The 20,573-nt window shown below is 37.9% G+C and overlaps 2 protein-coding genes across 3 annotated transcripts in view; one reads left to right on the top strand and one right to left on the bottom strand.

Moving 5' to 3' along the window:
* Positions 1-914: 914 nt before the first annotated feature.
* On the bottom strand, positions 915-15,879 carry LOC107756380 (protein SOGA1-like). Of its 2 annotated transcripts, none has more exons than XM_016573439.1 (11): positions 14,915-15,879; positions 13,553-13,777; positions 11,747-11,902; positions 9,875-9,940; positions 8,137-9,282; positions 7,270-7,356; positions 6,843-7,004; positions 6,415-6,666; positions 4,812-4,855; positions 3,368-4,727; positions 915-1,936 (listed from the first exon to the last, which is right to left on the bottom strand). In XM_016573439.1, exons 1-11 carry the CDS (start codon positions 15,689-15,691, stop codon positions 1,790-1,792), a joined length of 4,422 nt encoding a protein of 1,473 aa, XP_016428925.1. In that variant the 5' UTR covers positions 15,692-15,879; the 3' UTR covers positions 915-1,789. The 2 variants fall into 2 exon arrangements, with proteins under 2 accessions (XP_016428925.1, XP_016428926.1); XM_016573440.1 differs by having other exon boundaries at positions 6,526-6,666.
* A 1,616-nt stretch (positions 15,880-17,495) lies between these two features.
* The window catches only part of LOC107756379 (oxysterol-binding protein-related protein 2-like), an 11,841-nt gene continuing 8,763 nt past the window's right edge, over positions 17,496-20,573 (top strand). The window contains exon 1 of the mRNA XM_016573438.1: positions 17,496-17,578. The gene's annotated coding sequence lies outside the window, so the exon portion shown is untranslated. The remainder of the gene's footprint in view (positions 17,579-20,573) is intronic.

Genomic DNA, 20,573 nt, shown 5'->3' with positions numbered 1-20,573 from the left:
GGTTCGTAAATTTTTTATGTGTACAGATGAGGTTAAAATAGCTCTTTTGAGAGCTTATTGTACTTCATTGTATACAGCACACTTGTGGTGTAATTATAGTAAAGCTAAAATGAAAAAGCTTCAGGTGGCATTTAACGATGCTCTGAGAATTTTGCTTAGGCTCCCAAGGTGGACGAGTGCAAGTCAGATGTTTGTATATCATAATATTCCTACTCTTCATGCTGTGTTAAGGAAATATGTGTACAATTTTATGTGTCGATTGAGTAATTCAAGAAATTCAATTATAATGGTTCTAAGAGATCCTACATCAAGTGATACTAAGTAATCCTCCTGGTATTGGAAGCGCTGGAATTAATGTTTGTATGTTTTTAAATATTGTGGCATGTATATTTGTTTGTATTGTCTTGTATTTTGTTACTTTTGTGGATATATATATATATATATATATATATATGCACACGGCTTGCACATATTCACTATGCTGTTGTGTCACTGTCTACCCAAAAGGGGTCGCTACAAATACACGAATCTAAAAAATAAATAAATTAACACCTCTGTACAGTAGAAAGGTTACGACTAACATACATAACTCATGTAGGCTATGTTTCTCGATTAAAACTAAATAAACTTATCGTGCATTTATACGACATCCCGGTATACACCCGACAATTAAGCGAAGATAAGGTATCTTTCCTGGTGCTCCATTACACTAGATAAGTAAAGCTCATATCCATACTTTGCTTTGGTGTTGTCCTACTTCAGAATATGTCAGAGTGATCGTAAGCGTTATACAAACTAGTCTCAAGAAAAGTTTGGATAAGCAGCTATCACAAAGACTTAACCTAAAATGAAAACTGAGATAAATCTTTTTTTTTTTTAAAAAGCAGAGAAAAACTGACATTTCAGACAAAATCTGTTTTTTTTTTAATCACATACCTTTATATCTTGTTTCATGGAATGAAAGGTAATTAAAATCACGGGATTCAAAACTACTTAACACATTTTCCTTAAATTTTTCCCTTACATCTGGTTACAGGCCGCTCAGAAGCAAAACCTGAAACATCATTTTTAGGATTACATATCTTCAAATCACAGCAATAGGGGACTAATACAATGACATGAATCTGCATTTTTTAACATGCCATAAAAAGTGTCACATTTCAAATAGCTACAATTCACAAACCTAATCTCTGATTAAGGTGCTTGGCCCCCACAACTGTTGTATGCAGATATTAAACACAGATCATGTTACATTTAAGACAGCTATGACAGGTCACATTCATAAGGCATCTAACAACATTTAAAAAAAATTCTACACACATTCTATTATGCATAAAATATTATAAAAAAGAATAATAAATCATAAATTGTTTATGATACGTTGCAGAAATATATCCATTTAAAATGTAACAATGTAAAGTTCATCAAGGATCTAAAAAGTAAAACTGGATCTTGCTGGAATTGGGAACTCCTGCACAATACAACATTATTTATTCTGTACATGCCCTATTAGTTTCTATATTAAATTTAAACATTTTAACGAATATTTTTCATGTTTTTTTACACTGATTTTGAGGAAAATTTTGTGGAATGGATTTTAACATGGTAAAACGGAACTGAAGTCATAATCAATTTAGCCAAATTATTTAATAAACAAACACAAAATGGGTAGGGAATACATAGAAATTTATGAATGATGGGCATTCCAATTCTGAAGAAATCTGTCTATGCAGCCCTGAAGATCCCTGAAGTGTCATGGTGTCAGCGAATAAGATGACTCTGTTTCCCTTTAAGCAAGAGAAGCACCTTTACCACAAGATGGGGGGTGTTCATGTGGGCGGGGCTTGTTTTGACCGTGAAAGTGCCTGAGGTTTTTTTGTGAGGGTCGAGCAAAGCAGGATGTCAAAGACCGTGAGCTGCAGTCACAGGCTCCATCCTGGCAAAGAGATGGGAAAGAGTAAGGAGATATGCTCAGCTCAGCATTATAACAAATCATGTGACATTAAGACAAAGACTCTGCAAAATAGTAATAATGTAGATTTTCACTTTTTCTAGTTGTATTTAGTAAAAAAAAAAAAAAAAGAGTACCAATTGTTTGTATGTGATTTGTATTGTTTGTATACCTGATTGTATGTGTGCCATATATTATGTATAGGGGGGTGTTCGTGCGCTTGCGCGTGCCTCAAAAGGGCTTACAATGACTTACAAAGATACATAACAGCTACAAGTGTATGCACTACTTGCGTTATGCAGAGGATTTACCCTATTATACTTTATCGACACGAATTGATAGGTGAAACAACAAACAGCCACCCACAAATAGTCTATAAACAAAGCATCAGGCTGTCTTTGAGTTAAAGTTACTCGTAGTCAGGCTACAGAAGAATACCATAATTCCTCCGTTCAATTAGGCCTAAGACATCGAGAGTCACGCAGACCTATAACAACCCAGCTGTTATAAACTCACTATTTATATTGGATCAAACCACACAGACGCCTGATTGAACTTGCCATCCAATTTTACTACCACCTCTTACGTGATGATGTCACACCAATACACAACCCAGCCACAAAACATTATTGCGAATAACATGCCTTACCTTAACACAGAATCGACCACAGAGTCCAGCGTTTATATTTTTTCTACGAATCTTTGAGTTAACATGTACTAAACATGAGTGGAATTTGCACCGCAGCGCCCCCACACCTTGATGCTCATGACAAGAATAGCATGTATAGTTATCTTTATTGAAGTGAATTAGGTTTAAATCGCCGTCATGCATGAATGAACGATATTTTTGCAATTTTACACATAATAATCCACGATGATCACATTACACAAAACTGAAATTGCACGTCAAAATAACACATTGTCAATATTTTTTGAGACCCCCCAAAATTTCACAAATCCCGTTTTCAGGGGAGCCCATGTCTTATTAAGGGGAGCCGAGCTCCCCCTAGCTCCCCCGTAGTTCGCACCCTGGACTCAGGAATCTATACATAACATACCCACAAAATAACTTGCAGTTTATTGAAGGAGTCAGGTGTGAACTCAATAACAGCTCTGAACAATTTACTGACCGAGCAAGTCTGATTCAGACAGCAAGCTCACAAGTGAGACTGAAGCCATTTCGTGAATTGTTTTGACTGACTTGCTTCATAAGAATAATTTTTTTTCACGACCAAACCGCATATGGACACAGAATGTTTACTAGAGTGACTAGATTTCAAATTATTGTCACACATTTTTATTTTTGCATTTGCAACCATTTTAGTCAGTTTGGAGCCTTGACATATTACTCTCTTGACACCAAACCTTCAATTTAGTTTCTTCATATTTTTGAATGGATTCAACTTTGCTACTAACCTCCAAGCCCTTGTTCTTGCTGATTGAACCCCTGTTGATTTGGCGCTGAGTTTGAGTCTGGCTCTGGCTCTCCTCTTTTGGGCTTTGTTTCATAAATCTGCGGTTCACAATCTTGGTGATGCTGTCATTTCTGACCTGCGGTACCGCTGGTATACGAGACGGGGGGTGCTCAGATTTCTTTGAACCCATCAGACCGATGTGATCCTTACGAACTGCTGGCGCTTTCTCCATCTCCGGGTTGGTCTTCTCTCCTCGACCACACACATTGCGCAGAAACTCATGGACCAGACCGTACTTGTGAACGCCTACATTTTTACGACCGCCAGGTTTATCGCTGGCCTGCACTGATACTGAACTCGGCCTGCTAGGTGTCGAAGCACGTTGCGGCAGTGCCCACAAACCACGTTCCTTCGCTCCATAATCCAGCCTAGGGGAGGCACTCAGAGACGAGGAGGAGGACAAAGAGGATGTAGTGAAAGAGGATGAGGGCGATGTGGAAGAGGAAGACTTTAAGGAAAATGGAGAAGATGCGGAGTGTCTGCGTTGTATTTTCGGCGAGTTGGTGTGAGGCTGAATCCGATCTGCTGGACCAGGTACCCTTTCCAGTGACACTGACGTCTGCGGGGTTCTTGCAGATACAAATGAGGTCACTCGGGGCGACCAGTGCTTTGCAGCATAAAGACTTCGAGGACCATTGGTTTGTAGCCCAACTGTGGTCACCTGTGGTTGGGATTGAGTTTGCGTTCCTATACTCACAACACTCACCATACTGCTCCCAAAATCCTTTGCTCTTTTCCTCTCCAGAGGGCTGGATTGGGAGGTTTGCAGCACACTGGCTGTAATTTCCTTCATGTCATCACTCAGGTTGGCTGAGACGTCCAAGTTATTGAAAGCCAAGCATGAAGGGGACGCCATACTGGAGGTCTGAAGACCAGAAGAGGATGTAGAACTGGTGACAGCGATCGAATCTCTCTCCATCAAACTTTGACAGTCAAATGGCAGGCTACCCAGCCAGTTTTCATAAGCAGTGACCCAGTCTTGGTTTACAAGGCCACAGGAAACAGCATTGAAATGTGGTTGCTGGCTCTCCTCAAGCTCTTCCTCCTCTGCTGCTATCAGAGAGCTCATTTGGATCCTTTTTGCTGATGGTGGGCTGTAATATATACGAATGCTGGATCTCTCTGGAGCAGTGTGGCTTCTCTGGGTCAGCTCCTGGTTTAAGGCCAGACCAGGGAAACTGGGAGGCATGATAGGAGAGTCCCAAGTCTTGCAGGGGTCTTCTCTGTCCAGAAGGGCAGCTTCTCGACTGAGATACTTCCAGTTCTTTTTGGGTTTTGCCTTGCCAGTTTTGAGAGGCATTCTGTTGAAAAAGCAAACTCTGCTAAAGAATGGAGTCAGATGGAATTGAGTTCAAACTATGTGCAAACAAACGAATCAAGCTGACCTCTCCATTTTTCCATCTTTTGTCATCATCTTGTATCTAGGGGACTGAAAATGCATCAGAAAGATTATTATTTGTGCATGAATAATTAATTGTATAATTTGATTATATATTAAATATCATATATTAAATAACAACAAATACTTCAAAAACATCTTTACATCAAGAATGAAATGAAACAACGTAGGAACTTAGGATAAAAATAAATAATAAAAGAAATGAGACTCAATCTAAGACTAAACCGTTTTGAGACAGGGAATCTTTCCCATATTAGTTAGCGATGAGCAATTTGAGATACACTGTAATCAAATGTAAAAGCTTGTCTTATTTAGAAAGTGTGTCAGAGAGATAGTTAGGGATTACAAAAAAGAAAACAGCAAGAAAACCCTTGGACAGGGGAACATTTTTTTTTGGCAAAATTCCTTTGCACTCCAATCCAGGCTTTACTTAACCCCATCAAAGACTGTCACTGTCTACATTCCACTTTTATTATTAGCATCTATGATAATGAACAGGACTTTTGTTTAAAGGGAAGAACAAAACTGCTGTCAACCTGGAGGACAACTATTCCATTTAAAGATCCATTATGCATTTGTTCCTCTGAATATTGCTTCCTCATTCCTCTTTCGCCTTCTTTCCCTCGACACTGCACAATGTTAACCCCGCCCCAGCCCCGCCCCGCCCCACCCCGCCCCGCTCACTGTAAAGGAAAGTAAACTCCTTATTTGAACTTCAACTGAGCCTCGATAAGTCTTTCTGCGGTCACTGTGGTTTGGCTAAGACATTTTCAGAGTCAGAAGCTGATGTCTGCACTCCGCCTGCTGTCCTGCAGTCCCAAAAAGGGATTAGCCTAAATTCAGTTGCCATGCAGCCTTTTCACACGCACAGGACTTTCTCATATCTCTGACCTCTGTTGCTCTAGTAGGACTGTAAAACAAATTATTTTTAATAATGATAGCTCACACTTCAGATATGAAATACTTTTCAAAAGTGTGGAGTCTGTAAGATATTTAAATGTTTTTGAAAGAAGTCTCTTATGTTCACCAAGGCTGTATTTATTTGATTATTTACAATAAAAAAAATAAAATAAAAAAGTTTTCTATTTGAATATATTTTATATTCACATATATAGTGTCACATGATCCTTCAGAAATCATATTTTTGTGGAAAAATGCTGAATAAAAGTATTAATTACTTTTTTTTTAAATGTACTGACAACAAACTTTTGAGCGGTCACACAAAGACTGCCAAAAAAGACCTAAATAGTGGAAATAGGTAAATATAAAAATTAACATAATTAAAAAATAACAATAAGGTCCAATTCAAACACTAGTTAACACGTTAGAGATCATGAACTAACATCTACATAACATGCTAATTTCTACATATACTGTACTAATTTTAACATTTTAAGTTGAATAAATTAATATTAGATAATTAGAATTATGAACAAACACAAATTTGTTTATAAATAAATGTATTTATTTAGTCCAGTAAGACCTGCTTTGATGGTTGACCTTTGATGGTTGAAATCATGTCAAAGTTCCACAATACACAGAATATGTAAATTATTGTTTCAGTTTATTACACAAATTTTTGCTCTGACCTGCATTTTTCTATTTTGCTTAGCTGTCTTCGACCCTTCGCACTCTAGATGCGCGTGATTAAGGTGTTCTAGCAGTTCCTGCCACTCAGAGCTCCAATTGCTTTCACGGACTTTCAGCTGTCTTGTCAGGTCCATCACTGCAGTGTAGGACTCTGCTAACAGGTGCTGAAGCTTCTCAACGTGTTCCTTCTGCAAAGCCACATTCAGGTCTGATGGACCCTTTACTCCTGCCTTCCCAGCTGAACTGTCCAGCTATAAACAAACACAAACAGCTTGATGACATTTCTGCTTCATAAAGCTTTTTTAATTTCCTCCATAAGTCCCTAAAGGCACAAGAATGAAGAAAGAAGAGGAGATGACATGAGAACCAGGCAACAGGTTCACTGATACTCTCTGAAGGGAATTTAAACTGATCTTCTAGTTCTCACCCTGCTTATGAGGCTCTTGAGCTCTGCACACTCCACAGCCCAGGCTGCTTTGGCGTTCGCAAACTGCTGGATGACAAACTGGGCTGCCCTGTGCTGCTCCCAAAGTTCAGAGAACAGATCTGACAGTACTGTCCTGAGGTCTGAAAGCAGGGCACCGCTCACCTGAGAGAGGAGCACACATTGGTGAACGTACACTTGGCAACAGGAACGGAAACAGACTAACTTCAAATAAGCAACAGGTCAAGGAACAATGCTTTTGGGCAACTATGCTCAAAGAGCAGGCATGTTCAACTATAGTATATTATGAAAAAGGCACATTTTTGAATGACGTTCTTTCAGGCTGAATTAATTGCAGAATGAAAACCTTTTGGTAGTCATGTTGAAAAACGATTATTTTTACCACAGTAATCCTCATTCTTTTTCATACCTTACTGTTGCACTTCTCTTGAAGATTATACTTGCATGCTTTTGACTTTGTGTCCTTTAGTAGATGAAGATCATTCTGACAATATATCTGAAATTGAAAAAAAAAAAAAAAAACATATATAACTGATTGTTTCTGAGTTAAATAAACTTTACACCATTTTAGCATTTATTGTGTGAAAGTATTTATATTATTATTTTAACAAAACATGTCACACCGAAGAATTTCTTTTTCTAAATTAAGTGAAATAAGCAATCACTTAAACAAGCAATCTGTTAAAAAATATAGAATTAAAGAAGAAGCATTTAAGAATTATATAAATACAGAATATTTTATTGTGCATCATTTTCAATCTTACTCTTATTTTCTTAGATTATCTCTCTCTATATATATAGTAGCTCAAATTATGCAAAGGGTGTGAAAAATATTATGTAACTGTGCCTACTTTCCACCACAGAACATTATTAACACTATATGATGAGATGGGAAAGATGCATGTATACATACCATTGAACATTGTTAGTGGGCAAATTAAATAAATGAAAAGTGTGTTTTAGGAATTCAAAGGGCCCCAAAAGTGCCCAAAGTTGACAAAACACCCAACTACACTATATATACATATATGCTTTTGGCAGGCATTTTTATTTTGCATTCAATGTACACATTTACATTAATTGATTTATAGGCTCTTGCTTTCTCTGAGAATGGAACCCATGACCTTGCCGTTGCTAGTGCTATGTTTGAACAAAAGGAAAGCATACAGTATACTGTTATTTCAACTGCAAATAAAAATTATTATTAAGAAAATTTCAACCATCTTCATCGATAAAGATGTGTGACCGCAGTAGCAAATGCTGTCTCCCAATTTACCTCAAACAGGTTATTTCCATCAGCTGTGGGTCTCTCTCCCTGCCTCCACTGCTGGATGAACCATTGGAGCTGCAGAGTGAGCAGCACTAAGCTGTCCTGGTTACACCCATTTCCAACATTTCCTTCACATGGACGTTCTTGTCTTGCTTGATTCTTTGCATTCTCTTTCATTACACTTAAATCTTTGCCAAAATGTAACATATTCTTCTCTGTAACAGGCCCAAGGCACTCTGAAGTGGAGTTTGAGAGCACCTCCAACTTTTCTACAAGAGCATGCAGTTGGGCTTGTAACACCTCTAGTCCGTTGGTCAAGGGACTCAACATTGGGTCCAAAAGCCATTGATGTGTTTTGCACTGAGGATCTACTGCAGTTTTGCTTAGGTAGGGAGCACCAGGAGGAGTCTTATGGGTACATTTAGGTGAGAGGCCATTTTTTGCTGGGGTTGTCAGGAGCTGGATAGTCGATCTGACAAGCAGCGCCTGGTCATGGATGGCAAGAAGACTCTCTAGATCTTTCACAACAAATGTGCAGTCTGACTTACATTGAACTTGTCTGTCTTCCTCTTTAGTCTCTTTAGAAAGTTCCTGTTCCCCACCAATCGGCCCTTCTCTGTGCATGTGGCTGATAGAAGAGTTCTCCACATGATCTTCCTCTACATGCATCTGGTTCTCTTGCATATTATTGTGGGTAGTCGCTGCGTCTGCGTTCTCTGTCCCATCCAGACATCCACCTCTAAGCATCTCCACCTGTTCCCCAGTTTGGAGAGGCAATGCTAATCCTTCACTGGCCCCCTTCATCATCTCCTCTTCTTCTAGGCTTCCTCCTCCTCGTTCACGCAGTTCACTCATCTCTGCCCGCAACCCACGGTTCTCCACCTCTAGTTCCACTATTCGACGACTCAGCAATGTGGCTTCCTCCTCCACCAGCCGCAAGTGAACTTTGACCTCTGCTTCTCGGGTGTGGGCAGAGTTAGTGGCGCCCGCTGCAGCCTGGGTTTCATCCACCTCACCATAAAGCAGACGGTATTTGGCGAGCTCCTCCCGCATCGCCTCGCTCTCCAGGGCCATCTTTGTTAGCTTCTTGCACATGAGCGCAGACTCCTCTTTGGCAAAGTGGAGCTGGCATTTCAAATCAGCGCTGTCATCCTGCAGAGGCGTGTTAAAATATTTGGCATATATCAAAAATTTTACTAAAAACACAGCAAGGCTACTTTGACCATGGCTAACAGGGTCATGTGCCACTAAGAAGTGAATTGGGAATGCATTTTAAAACTCAATTCCTGAATTTGAACCGAGGTAGCAAACAGAATGCAGAATTGTAATGTGAATTTGACTGTAGGGAAATGCAGGGAAATTAACTGAAATGCAGAGAAATTCATATAAGCGTAATTTTAACTAGAAAAGATTGTCTAGACAAACTTTGAACTTTAGTATGACAAAGTTTTTAATAAAAACAAATGATAGAATGTTTTAATGAATGTTTTTTTATATCACTCCATTTCCCAGTGTTGAATTTCTTTGAATTCTAATTTCGTATATTCCTCTTTCTGTCATTCCATATAAACTTCCTGTGGTGCGGACAATTCAACTGAAATTCTAATGCATGAATTGAAAATAAATTTTCTTAATTCTGAGTTTTGCACAACTCTGAAGGCTAATATTGGTCCTCTTGTAAGACTAGCACCAAACAAGTACTAACCTTCACAAATTAATCAGACTACTGTAACTCCCAACTCACCTGTGGTGAGAGCTTCTTTTCACTCTTGTTGGATGTTGATCTCAAACTTCGTCTCTTTAGAGAATTCTGTGGATGCACCATATCCATAATTAGTCTGAAGACATTTCAGCAGCTTATACAACACAGCTTATGTATAGGTGTGTTGATGCAATTTGATGATCAAGATGATGTCCTCCTATGGGCATAAATGTTCATTTGAGTTATATTAATCCTATTGCTATTTTCCATCATACCGCTGTCCAATGCATTCCAATACCCAATGAAATGTGTGACTGTAAGGAAAGCATGCACCTAATAAACACACTCAATCATGTTCGTGTAGTGAGATGGCAAGAACTCCAACTCCATTTCTACACCAAACATCCATTATGCTCCAAGTACGTCAAGAATGCTGGCTAGAGTCAGGCTATCTGTCTGCTGCTTTGTCTGAGAGGCTCAAACCCTTAAAAGTACAAAGAGCAGAGGAGGAGCATGTAGACTTCACATTATCTTCTTTAAATGTTAAAAATAACCTCAGTCAATCCAAACCAAGACTGAACTGTCATAACTTAAGCATAACACCAAAATAAATGCATTTAACAGTACCCTTAATGTTTTGATTCTTGATCTTGATCTTGATGTTTTGAGATTATAAATCAGTAATTTCTCTTGTGGATCAAGACTGCAAAAAGATTTTTGACTCTAATGGATAAGTAAAAAGTGTTTGTATGGAGATCATCATGTTTTAGGTAGTGTCAGGCTCACATGAGGCCTTGATAATCTGGTTGTAGCTGATTTGTTCTGCTGGTGAGGATCAGGAATGGGCAGCAGCTGTCTGAGCTGAGCTGCTGGGATCCACTTCTAAGCACTGAATCCTGGATTAAACTGAATGCGTGCCGTTATTAAAGACCTACAGGCCTTCATTGCCAATAAAATTTGTTCGGTGCATTATGTTGGTATAATGGTGGCGGCCTATATTTTTTATTATTGTGAGAAGGTGAAAACAAAAAGCATGCCTTTTTGTTAGTATTTTGTGGTAATTGAACACAATAAGACCCAAGAGTTGGACAAGGATCTCTCTTTGAGGTGAGATCTTTCTTTCTCACTCTCTCTTCAACCTTTCAATTGCCCTATTTTTCTCTCTTCTCCCCCTCACTGCATCCACAAGTGAGAATGACAGCTGCACTTTGAATTCAGACCCTTAGTTCATTCTATGCCCTACCCAAGCAGTCAGCTGTCGATTACACCCACTACATACAGTTGGGGTAAAGGTCAGATTGTAATCCTAACGGCATCATGAAACTAAGGAGTCTAAGCAACAAACAAGTACTGCTTTAAAGTGATATAGGGCATAATGGATATATATGCACATACTACCATTCAAAAGTTTAGGGTTAGTAAGTTTTATAAAAAAGAAATTAATACTTTTATTCAGCAAGGATGCATTAAATTGATCAAAAGTGATAAAATAGATTTCTATTTAAAATAAATGCTATTCTTTTGAACTTTCTATTCATCAAAGAATCCTGAAAATTGTATCTTGTTTTACACTAAAATATTAGATCAACTATTGTTGACTTAAAAAAAAAAGCACTAAATCAGCATATCAGAATCATTTTTGTAGGATCATGTGACACTGACGACTTGAGTAATGGATGCTAAAAATTCAGCTTTGCCATCACAGGAATAAATTACATTTTAAAATATATAGAACAGTTATTTTAAATTGTAATAATATTTCACAATGTTACTGTTTTTACGATTCAGTAAATGCAGCCTTGGTGAGCATATGAGACTTCTATCAAAAACATAACAATAGTTAAACTTTTGAACAATAGTTTGTGTGTGTATATACTGTATATAAATACAGTGATGGCTTTGTGCTCATACCACCTGTGATTTGTCCATCTCAGCCTGCAGGACCTGCTTTGCCACTTCCAGATCCTGCAGCCGTTCACGTAATTCCTCATTTTCCCATTCCAGCCGTGAATTTTTCTTTTGAATGGCCTCAAGTTCACTGTGTAGGCGAAGGGACACGCTTTTTGCCACCTGGGAACAAAATATTAATTTAGAGTCAAGTAAATACACTGCAAACCATTTGTCCATGCTAACTATCCACAAAAATGTTGATGTTAATACGATAATTATCTCATGTCATTTCATTCTCTTGGGGAATACTATTAAAAACAAGAAGCTCTATTTAAAGAAAATAAATACCCAACACTTTATAGGGAACATTGCAAAATGAGGATTAAGTTACCATGTTTCAGCTGTGGTTTGTGACACTGAGGATGTGAGGAAGTAAGGTGGTTAGGTAATTGTATGGGTTTCAATATGGGTCAACTCTCCTATGATCTCCCTCCTTTGCTATCCTTTGCAAAGCACTCATCCTCTTGTTGCTCAAGGGGTTGCTAACAGTTGCGAACAATGTCAAGGGAAAACGGTTAGAGTGCATGTGATTATACCACAGCATTCAGCGCATGACTCTGTGCTTTCCTTTTTTATAGCGCAGGGTGATTATTATCAGCATTGAGTTCCAGGAGCAACACCACAAACTCGTATTTCTCTGTGAAAAAAATTAATGATGGAAATGTAGAGTAGAGCAGACTTTGAAAAGGATGCTGTTAGATATCAGATTGCAGGACTCTCCCATGGGGGTTGTTGCAGACTGAATAACTTGACAGAGTGCTAGTGAGGACTCTGAGCAGCGATGGACACACACTGGCCCAGTTTGTGAAAGGAGGGTATCTATTTCTCTCACATGCCTTTAAAATAGACTGGTCATGGGCATGCCCACAACACACACCACCAGCAGCTGTGCTTGGACACTTTCCCTCTCGGATTTTGTGGCTATATAGTCCTTGACACATATACTGTACACATGCAAATGCACACACACTTTCATTCAACCTTCATTCTTCAGTGATACTTCACATTGTGTTTCTACGAAATACATTCTCACACTTAATTCAGCAAAGACAAAACGTTCAGAAGAAACCTGAGGAATTTGCTTTGCATAGTCTGGAAGCAGATTTCAAAAGAAAACAGCCCTTTTATATGGGTTGTCCTGCTGTGTAGATTGATTTTTAATTTGTAACGTTCCTTCAGAAAGCTCTGTTGCTGATTGGCTGAGAAGTTCAAACCAAAAAATGCTTATTCTGTGAGTGGCCCACCACAAACTGAGCAACACCAATTGTCTGCCAAAGAGAAAACCGAGGGTTTTTCTCCTCATTTTACTAGTTGGACCACTTCCAAAAATAAAACCACTCACTATACACGTCAAACTATAAAACAAAATGATGTTTCAGCACTCACTAAACCCTTAGTGCCACGATTTGGGTCACAAACCACAATGGAAGGATTACACAATCCACCTGAGTGCATGCTGATTCATAAAAACAGAGTTTTGACTCATTTAGTGACTTACTATTCAACATTTAATTGGCACTAAGCGTTAAGCAATTTAGATAAACATCCTGTCCCATAAATGCCATGGACGGCATCCAAAATCCTAACAGTGGTTTTCCTGTACACACACCACTGTAGCTTAATTGCACCCAAATCATGAGGGAAACATCTATTTAATTACACCCTGAATGTCAGTGATTGCTCTTTATGCTTTGTGACTTTATACAAGGACTTTCTCACAGAAACACACTCAACACCAGCAAATTATGACTGTTAGCAGCACATCCTCACCCTAATATCATGCTCAAGTGTCCTGATAAGCTCCCCGTCCACTTGTCCCGTCTGGGCTACACGCAGACTGCGTCTCTCTGCTTTCCTAAGTCGGTACTGCAGGATACGACAGGCCTTGTTGGCCTGTTCCAGCTGCTGTCGGAGTTCCTGCAGCTGGTAAACATCCTCCTCCATGTACATGTCCCTCATCTCTAGCATCTCTGAGCGGAGCTCCTCCATTTCATCCTAAAAATGCAGTCATAAATGGTGTATGTAAACATCAACTTCATAGAACTGAATCATACTGTATGTGGCAGCATTACAGCCACCGTAACTGTCTTAGAAACTTTTTGGAAGTTTTTGATTGGAAAACATGAGATAAATGAATGCATTTTACTTTAGTCAAAAGCATTTGTGTGTTAGTGTGTACAAAGGGTGTTTCCTATATCACTATCAATGTCAGTCTTCAACCAACTCATCCATGACAGCACTGCACTGGCCTTACGTGTTGAGTGCCAGCATGCTGTGCGCATTAACCCACAGAACTAGTGGCACGTGCCAAGAATGACGCACTGCCCTTCTTGGATACATTGGTGGCACCTCTGTTGACTTCTTGATTTCTGCTGAGACACCTTGCACTTAATCACAGTAAAGCTTGTCTCGTTCACACTGTGAACCCGTCCTTCTATTGCATGTCAGAGACAATGAGGGATGACAAGAGCCAATTAGCGAAAGTGTAATCTTCTAAGAAGAGAGTAAATCTTACAGTATAAGCCAGATCACGTGCAATTTATTTTGACCGTTAAAATATGTATTATACATGTAGCAGACAATGTGTGATTGTTTTAATTTAATTTTACATTAAGTACATTGTCCATCACATCATATGACATGGTTTATGCCATGTTAGCTGATAATAGTCTGATGCTTAATAATCTTAATCCATCAAAACAGGTTGCATTTAGTACTCTCCTACTTTATCTAACATTATCTACTTAAAACAGACTCTCACAAATAATTAAAAGCAATTATACAACAATAAATTGTTTTGGTAATTGAATTCAGACATATTTTAAAAACTACAATGTTTATGTTTCAGAAGAGCGTTTTCATTTGGTGGATTTTCCATATGCACTCATTGAGATCAGTCAGATGCTTGATCATGCCCACTATGATGGTGTCAAGACGAAATAAAACATGTTCATAATGACAAAAGACCCTTATGGCAATTATAAATGACTTACATATTTAAAGAGCAAATATGAAATGTGTCCCACTTTACCTGAACTCTCCCAAGCATAATTTACACCATGCAAGAAATGATTATTTGCAATTAATTAACAATCAAATAAATGAATTAATAGATTAATCAACAAATCTCACCTTTAAATATTCATTTTCCGATCTTAGGTCGTCAATCTCTCTCAGCAGATCCTCATGCACCCCATCAGCAAAGTCTCCAGTCAGATCCGAAAATATAACAGACGCGCTCAAGTTCAAGCGACTGTCCAGAGAAACGTAGGACCTCTGGTCTCCAGGAGAGGTGCTTCCCTCTCCGAAGCCAAACCCTGGAGACAGGTTGGCATTAATCAGACCATCTTCTTCTCTGTGTTCTGATATTTGCTCCGCTGAATCGTCCATCATCTCTTCGTTGGGACCTCTGTGACAGACCTCACCACACTGGGCATCAGTGGACTGCTTGTGCTCCTCTGATGCGTCCGAGATCTCAGAGCTGCTGTCCGTGGAAGACAGTTTCCCGGTAACGCAGCCAGAGTCTTTACTCAGGTCATCAGACGTGATGCTTCCATCCGACAGCTTTCTCCTCCCGCACGATTTACTGCGATTGCTATCGGAACGTTTTCTCGACTCTGGTTTCATCTCTTTTTTCCCCGTGTGGATGTTTGGCGTGACAGATGCTCCACGCTTTGGTTTCTTCGAGTGAAGCTCTTTGGCTTTGCTCTGTGAGGCTGCTGGGATGATTTTAGACCAAGTGTCCGCCTGAGCTTGTTTTGACGTCATGTGTTGCACATGATGCCGGTGGATTTGTCTTGTCGGCTGCTGGCTGCTCGCGTCTCCGCAGGCTTTTTCCTGCCCGTCCCGTCCATGATGGGATGAGCGTGAATTAGCCTCAGGATTTGCCTCAACTTTTGTCTTTGTCATTGTTGGCGTTCAGAGATGATAATTTCTTCTCATTCACCTTACATTGTTTTTACAAACAAAGACGACTAATGGTCAGTAATGAGATGAATGATCCCAGCAGAATCCTCTCAAGAGTTTGTGTGAGATGAGATAAAGTTAAGATAAATCCGGGTAAAGCCGTTAGTCTAGTGTTTGAGTGAATAACTGTACTGTGTGTGGCCATGTGCTTTAAAAACTCGGAAATCTCCGCCCCAAAAGGAGCTTTACTCTCTCTCTTTCTCTCACTCTGAGTCACAGATAACTCTTTACTGGCATTATAACGAACAGCTATAATAGTGCCAAACCAATGTTTTACTAGCATAACATTTTAGTGTTTTCCCCCCGAACACCCATATATGTTTTAAATATTAATTTAGTAATCGGCTATTTTTCTTATTTATTAGGCTAATTCATATGATGGCCTTATTTTAACACACTTATGACTGAAATCGGTAACAGTGTCTGTATTATTCACTCATAAAATCTAATACGTTTTTTTTATTCATAGCTAATTTCTAAATTTAGGTTTATACACTGGTTTCAAAAAGAAAAGAATTTATCAAAACTCACACTTCTCAATGACACGGAGCTGAAAGTATTATACTATAACATTGCTCCGCTGACATCTAGTGGCTTCAAATGAAACTAAAGGAAATATCAGGAAATATCTCAACAATAGCTAAACTAAAAGCAGAAACTATAGTCAAACGCACAGTAATCGGCATCATTTATTCATGCCGCGGTGCATAGCTGAGAAATTGAATACCGGATATATGCAAATTCTCAGGCTTGCTAAAAAAATCTCTTTTTTAGAGAAACGCTAAAAGAAAAAATACTGTTAAAAAAGAGAGGAGGAAATCAGAAGATGAAAATAGTAATTAATCTGCAGGCTAACTTAAATTTTTATGTGTTATTTGTTATTTATATTTGTATATTTTGATGTATTTTTGACCTATTTAAATGTATAAATTTATTTGTTTTTTTTGTTTTTGTTAGATTGTTTTCATTTTCCCTCAAACTGCACCTGTTTTTAACTTATGTTCTTTCATTCTATCTTGCACATCGTTTTTCACCAGTTTCTTGCTGCACTAAATAAACATTTTAACATTTACATACAGTTATGTGGGTAGTTTACATTATTATTATTTTTTACCTTATTTTATTTAAGTTACTGCATATTTTACATGGTTTGAACTGCATAAAAAGGCTATGTGATTAAAAGCATATTGAAAGCAAATACTTTCTTTTTAAACCAAGAAACTATTTGTTACATTGATTGGGCCTCATTTATTTTCATGCTCTTGTCTAAGGCCCTTACAAACCCCTGGCCCTGTTTCACAGCACAAATAAGAATTCAAAATATGAAATGAAGCTGTAAAATATCTGTCTATTTGTGAAATCATATAGGCCTAATATTCTCTATAGCTTCTTACTGTTTTTTCTTATTCACATCCTAAAATCAATGCGTTGTCAAGGATTTCTTTATATCTATTCCTGGACAGCAGTCATATTCAATCAAGCAGCGCCACTGCCATAGCCGACGGCGATATTTATTGTTAGGATTATAAATAACCCACATCCCTGCCTTTTTAGTACCGACCCCTTTATGTAACCTCAATATAACCCCGCCCCTTCGAAAGGTTAATATCGTGCGTTCGCAGAGGGGTCTTCTTTCACAATAGGCTACTACTTCTGTCAATCAAACGTCGCCCCGCCCATCTTCGTTTGTACCGCTGCCTTAACCCTCCAATCCAGTTTGTTCTCCCGTCCAGGCGAAATGTATCCGCCCCGCTGTCAGTCTTCCCAAACTGGGCTCTTATTTTCTGTCCCACCGGAGACAGGAGCGATTCAGCTTTACATTACTGAAAGGTAACGCGACACACGCACAGTATACAGCCTGCTAAGTTTGATCGATGTTACATGTCGTTTTATTTCGTATCTTCTTGAATGTTTTGACGATATCAAACGGGTTGATGAGTAATATTCGGGTTTATTATTGGTCAATGCTCATTGCTAGCGGCTAACGCGGGTCAAAACAGCTCAAGCCAAACGCCCAGAGCCTAGATCTAGTTTGGAGATGCCGAGCGAGGCTGGTTATTCGTAGTATCAGATATGTTTGTATATCTAACGGGACATAACTTGAACGTCAGACTGCCCTCATGCACGGATGGCTAGACGTTGGGTTTAATATGGTGCTGCATGCGATCATATACTAAGCAGTGCTTTCTATGTCTTTTGAGTGATGTACTGAATCAACTGATTGCCCTGTAGTTTTAATGGGTTTAATCTTCTCCACTGTTTTGACTGACACTCATTACACCTGTGCATATGATGAAAGATGCTACTATGATCCATCTGTTAGTTGACAGCAGCACTAAGCAAAGATGTATCAAGTTGATCAAAAGTGACTAGATATATTTACCTGATTTTTTTTTTCAAATAGACGCTGTTCTTTCTACTCATTAAAAAATCCTAAAAATATATATATCAGTGTTTCCACAAAACATTAATCAGCATAAATCAGCATATATATATATTAGAATGATTTCTGAAAGATCATGTGACACTGAAGACTGGAATGAAAATTTAGCTTTGCAATCACAGGAATAAATTACATTTTAAAACATAGTAAAACAGAAAACTTGTTTTAAATTGTAATAATATTGCATAATTTTTTTTTATTACTGTTTTAACTATTTTGATTTTGATCAAATAAATGCAGCCTTGATGAGCATAAAAGACTTTCAGAAATCTTACTGACCCCAAACTATACTCACAAGGGACTCCAGTCTTCTAGACAAAGCAGCTTTATTGTACTGCTACTATTATTAATAAGAATATATTTAACGTAGTGCTTTTCGTCAGTTACGACTGTGAACCGGCAACTAACTGCTGTTAGTTAGTTAGTAAACTAACTTTATGCTTCCAGGTCAATATAAAGTCTAAAACTACTGATACAGTAGTTTCTTCAGGCACAACCACCAAGAACTGTGCCACTTTTTCTGAGAACCAGACACTTATGTGGTTGTCTTAGTCACCATTGATCTGTAGCGCTGTCATTTTCCAGTAAGTTGTATGACTAGTTTTCTCTGTGTATTGTAGTTATAACAGCCCATCACAGCCAAAAGACGTCTATCCAACCATTCCCCTTAGCTGAAAGACTATAAGGTGTATTGTTTACATGATTATTTGGAAATATTTTTACTACATTCATTTCAGTTGAGCTACCTTGAATTTGTGTGGTTGCAAAACGACCAGGGCTATGTGCTGTTCATCCAGCCAAGACTTCCTCTATTGGCACTTTACCACATGGGTGTTTGCATATGTGATAGCTGTCAGCTTGTTAAGTGGCTGCTTTGCCTTTCTGAGTTCCAAATAATTTGCATGGTGCCCCCCACCTCTGTTATATGGCCAATAGTTTTTTTAAACTGCTTTTCATTTTGGTCATCCACAGCTGTATAATTGGCGGTCTGAACAAGAGTTTTCCCTTTTAGCTCTCTATTTTTGTTTCTGTGTGTATGATGCTTATTTATCTGTCCGTTCTATTAATTTATTCAATAATAATATATTACAGTGCAATTCATACAATGACTTGAATACTCCTTTGCAATGAGCATTTTTTAATTTAAAATTAAATACAATTCAAATTAATTTTGTTTGTAATGTTTTTTGGGGTTCGTTGATATCAACATTCCTGATGATAAGGAAGAAAAAAAGCCTCATTAAAATAAAGAAGTTCTTGAAAAGTGTTAAATATTTTGGCATAATTATTTGCCATTACTTCTTGAAAATCAAAATATTTGAAAAACCTTTGTTTGTCATATGAAAGATAAAACCAACATGCAGAAAAAAAGGAAAATATGTTTGTAAAAACAATTTTACATGGTCATATTTTACATTGTTGCAAAAAATAATTAATTAAATATTAAATATAAAAAAAATTAAATATAAAAATATTTCAGATTAATGTTTTTCTTATGAACTGTCTAATATTCATTAAAAAAAATCCAGAAAAAAATGTATCATGTTTTCCACAAAAATATTAAGCAGCACAACTGTTTTCAGCATTGATACTAATAGTAATGAGTAATTTCTTCAACACCAATTCAGCATATCAGCATGATTTCTGAAGGATGATGTGACACTATTTCAGACTTATTACCGACCCCAAACTTTTGAACGGTAGTGTATACGATATTTGATTAAATGTATTTAATGTACTTTTATTGAAAATGGCAAAAACATTTTTTCAAAACCATATAATTCCAACTTGAATACAAAGAGCACATTTATGAAAATTCTAAGAACTCTAAGAAATTACTTTAAAAACTCTTATATGTGCTACCAGGACATTTGCATCATAATTCCTGAATGGTATCATTTCTTTAAAGGGGTCATATGATGCAATTTCAATTTTTCCTTTCTCTTTGGAGTGTTACAAGCTCTTGGTGCGTAAAGAAGATCTGTAAAGTTGCAAAGACTAAAGTCTCAAATCCAAAGAGGTATTCTTTATAAAAGTTAAGAGTCAACCACGCCTACCTAAAACGGCTCGTTCTAACACGCCCCCACATGTCTACGTCACGATGTGGGAAGATTTGCATAATGCCGCCCAAATGTTCACGCAAAGAAAGAAGGAGTAACTTTTATTCTCGCTGTAGTATTGATACAAATAAAAGTAATGCTTGTTACATACTATTGACCCAGTACTGACACATATTATTTATTAGGTGGTTGGCTTTGTTTATTAATTTTTGTTTCTTTGTTTGTTTGTAATCAAAGATAAAGTACACGTTATATTTGTGTGTCGAAGATAAGGCTTTATTTTTGACAAAAGCTTGGTGTTCAGTTTAATAAGATTTAAAAA

This window comes from Sinocyclocheilus rhinocerous, unplaced genomic scaffold (genome assembly GCF_001515625.1).
Source record: "Sinocyclocheilus rhinocerous isolate Xijiao unplaced genomic scaffold, SAMN03320098_v1.1 scaffold712, whole genome shotgun sequence".
NCBI classification, from domain to species: Eukaryota; Metazoa; Chordata; class Actinopteri; order Cypriniformes; family Cyprinidae; genus Sinocyclocheilus; species Sinocyclocheilus rhinocerous.
Note: the sequence above shows the minus strand (reverse complement) of the source record. Positions and strands in the feature narration are given on the sequence as shown.

Excerpts from the sequence above, each read along its gene's own strand:
- LOC107756380 (XM_016573439.1), bottom strand. The coding sequence starts at position 15,691 with ATGACAAAGACAAAAGTTGAGGCAAATCCTGAGGCTAATTCACGCTCA. Across the intron at positions 11,903-13,552 it reads CACTTGAGCATGATATTAGG|GTGGCAAAAAGCGTGTCCCT; the intron begins GTGAGGATGTGC and ends TTTTGTTCCCAG. Across the intron at positions 7,357-8,136 it reads ATGGAAATAACCTGTTTGAG|ATATATTGTCAGAATGATCT; the intron begins GTAAATTGGGAG and ends TTTCAATTTCAG.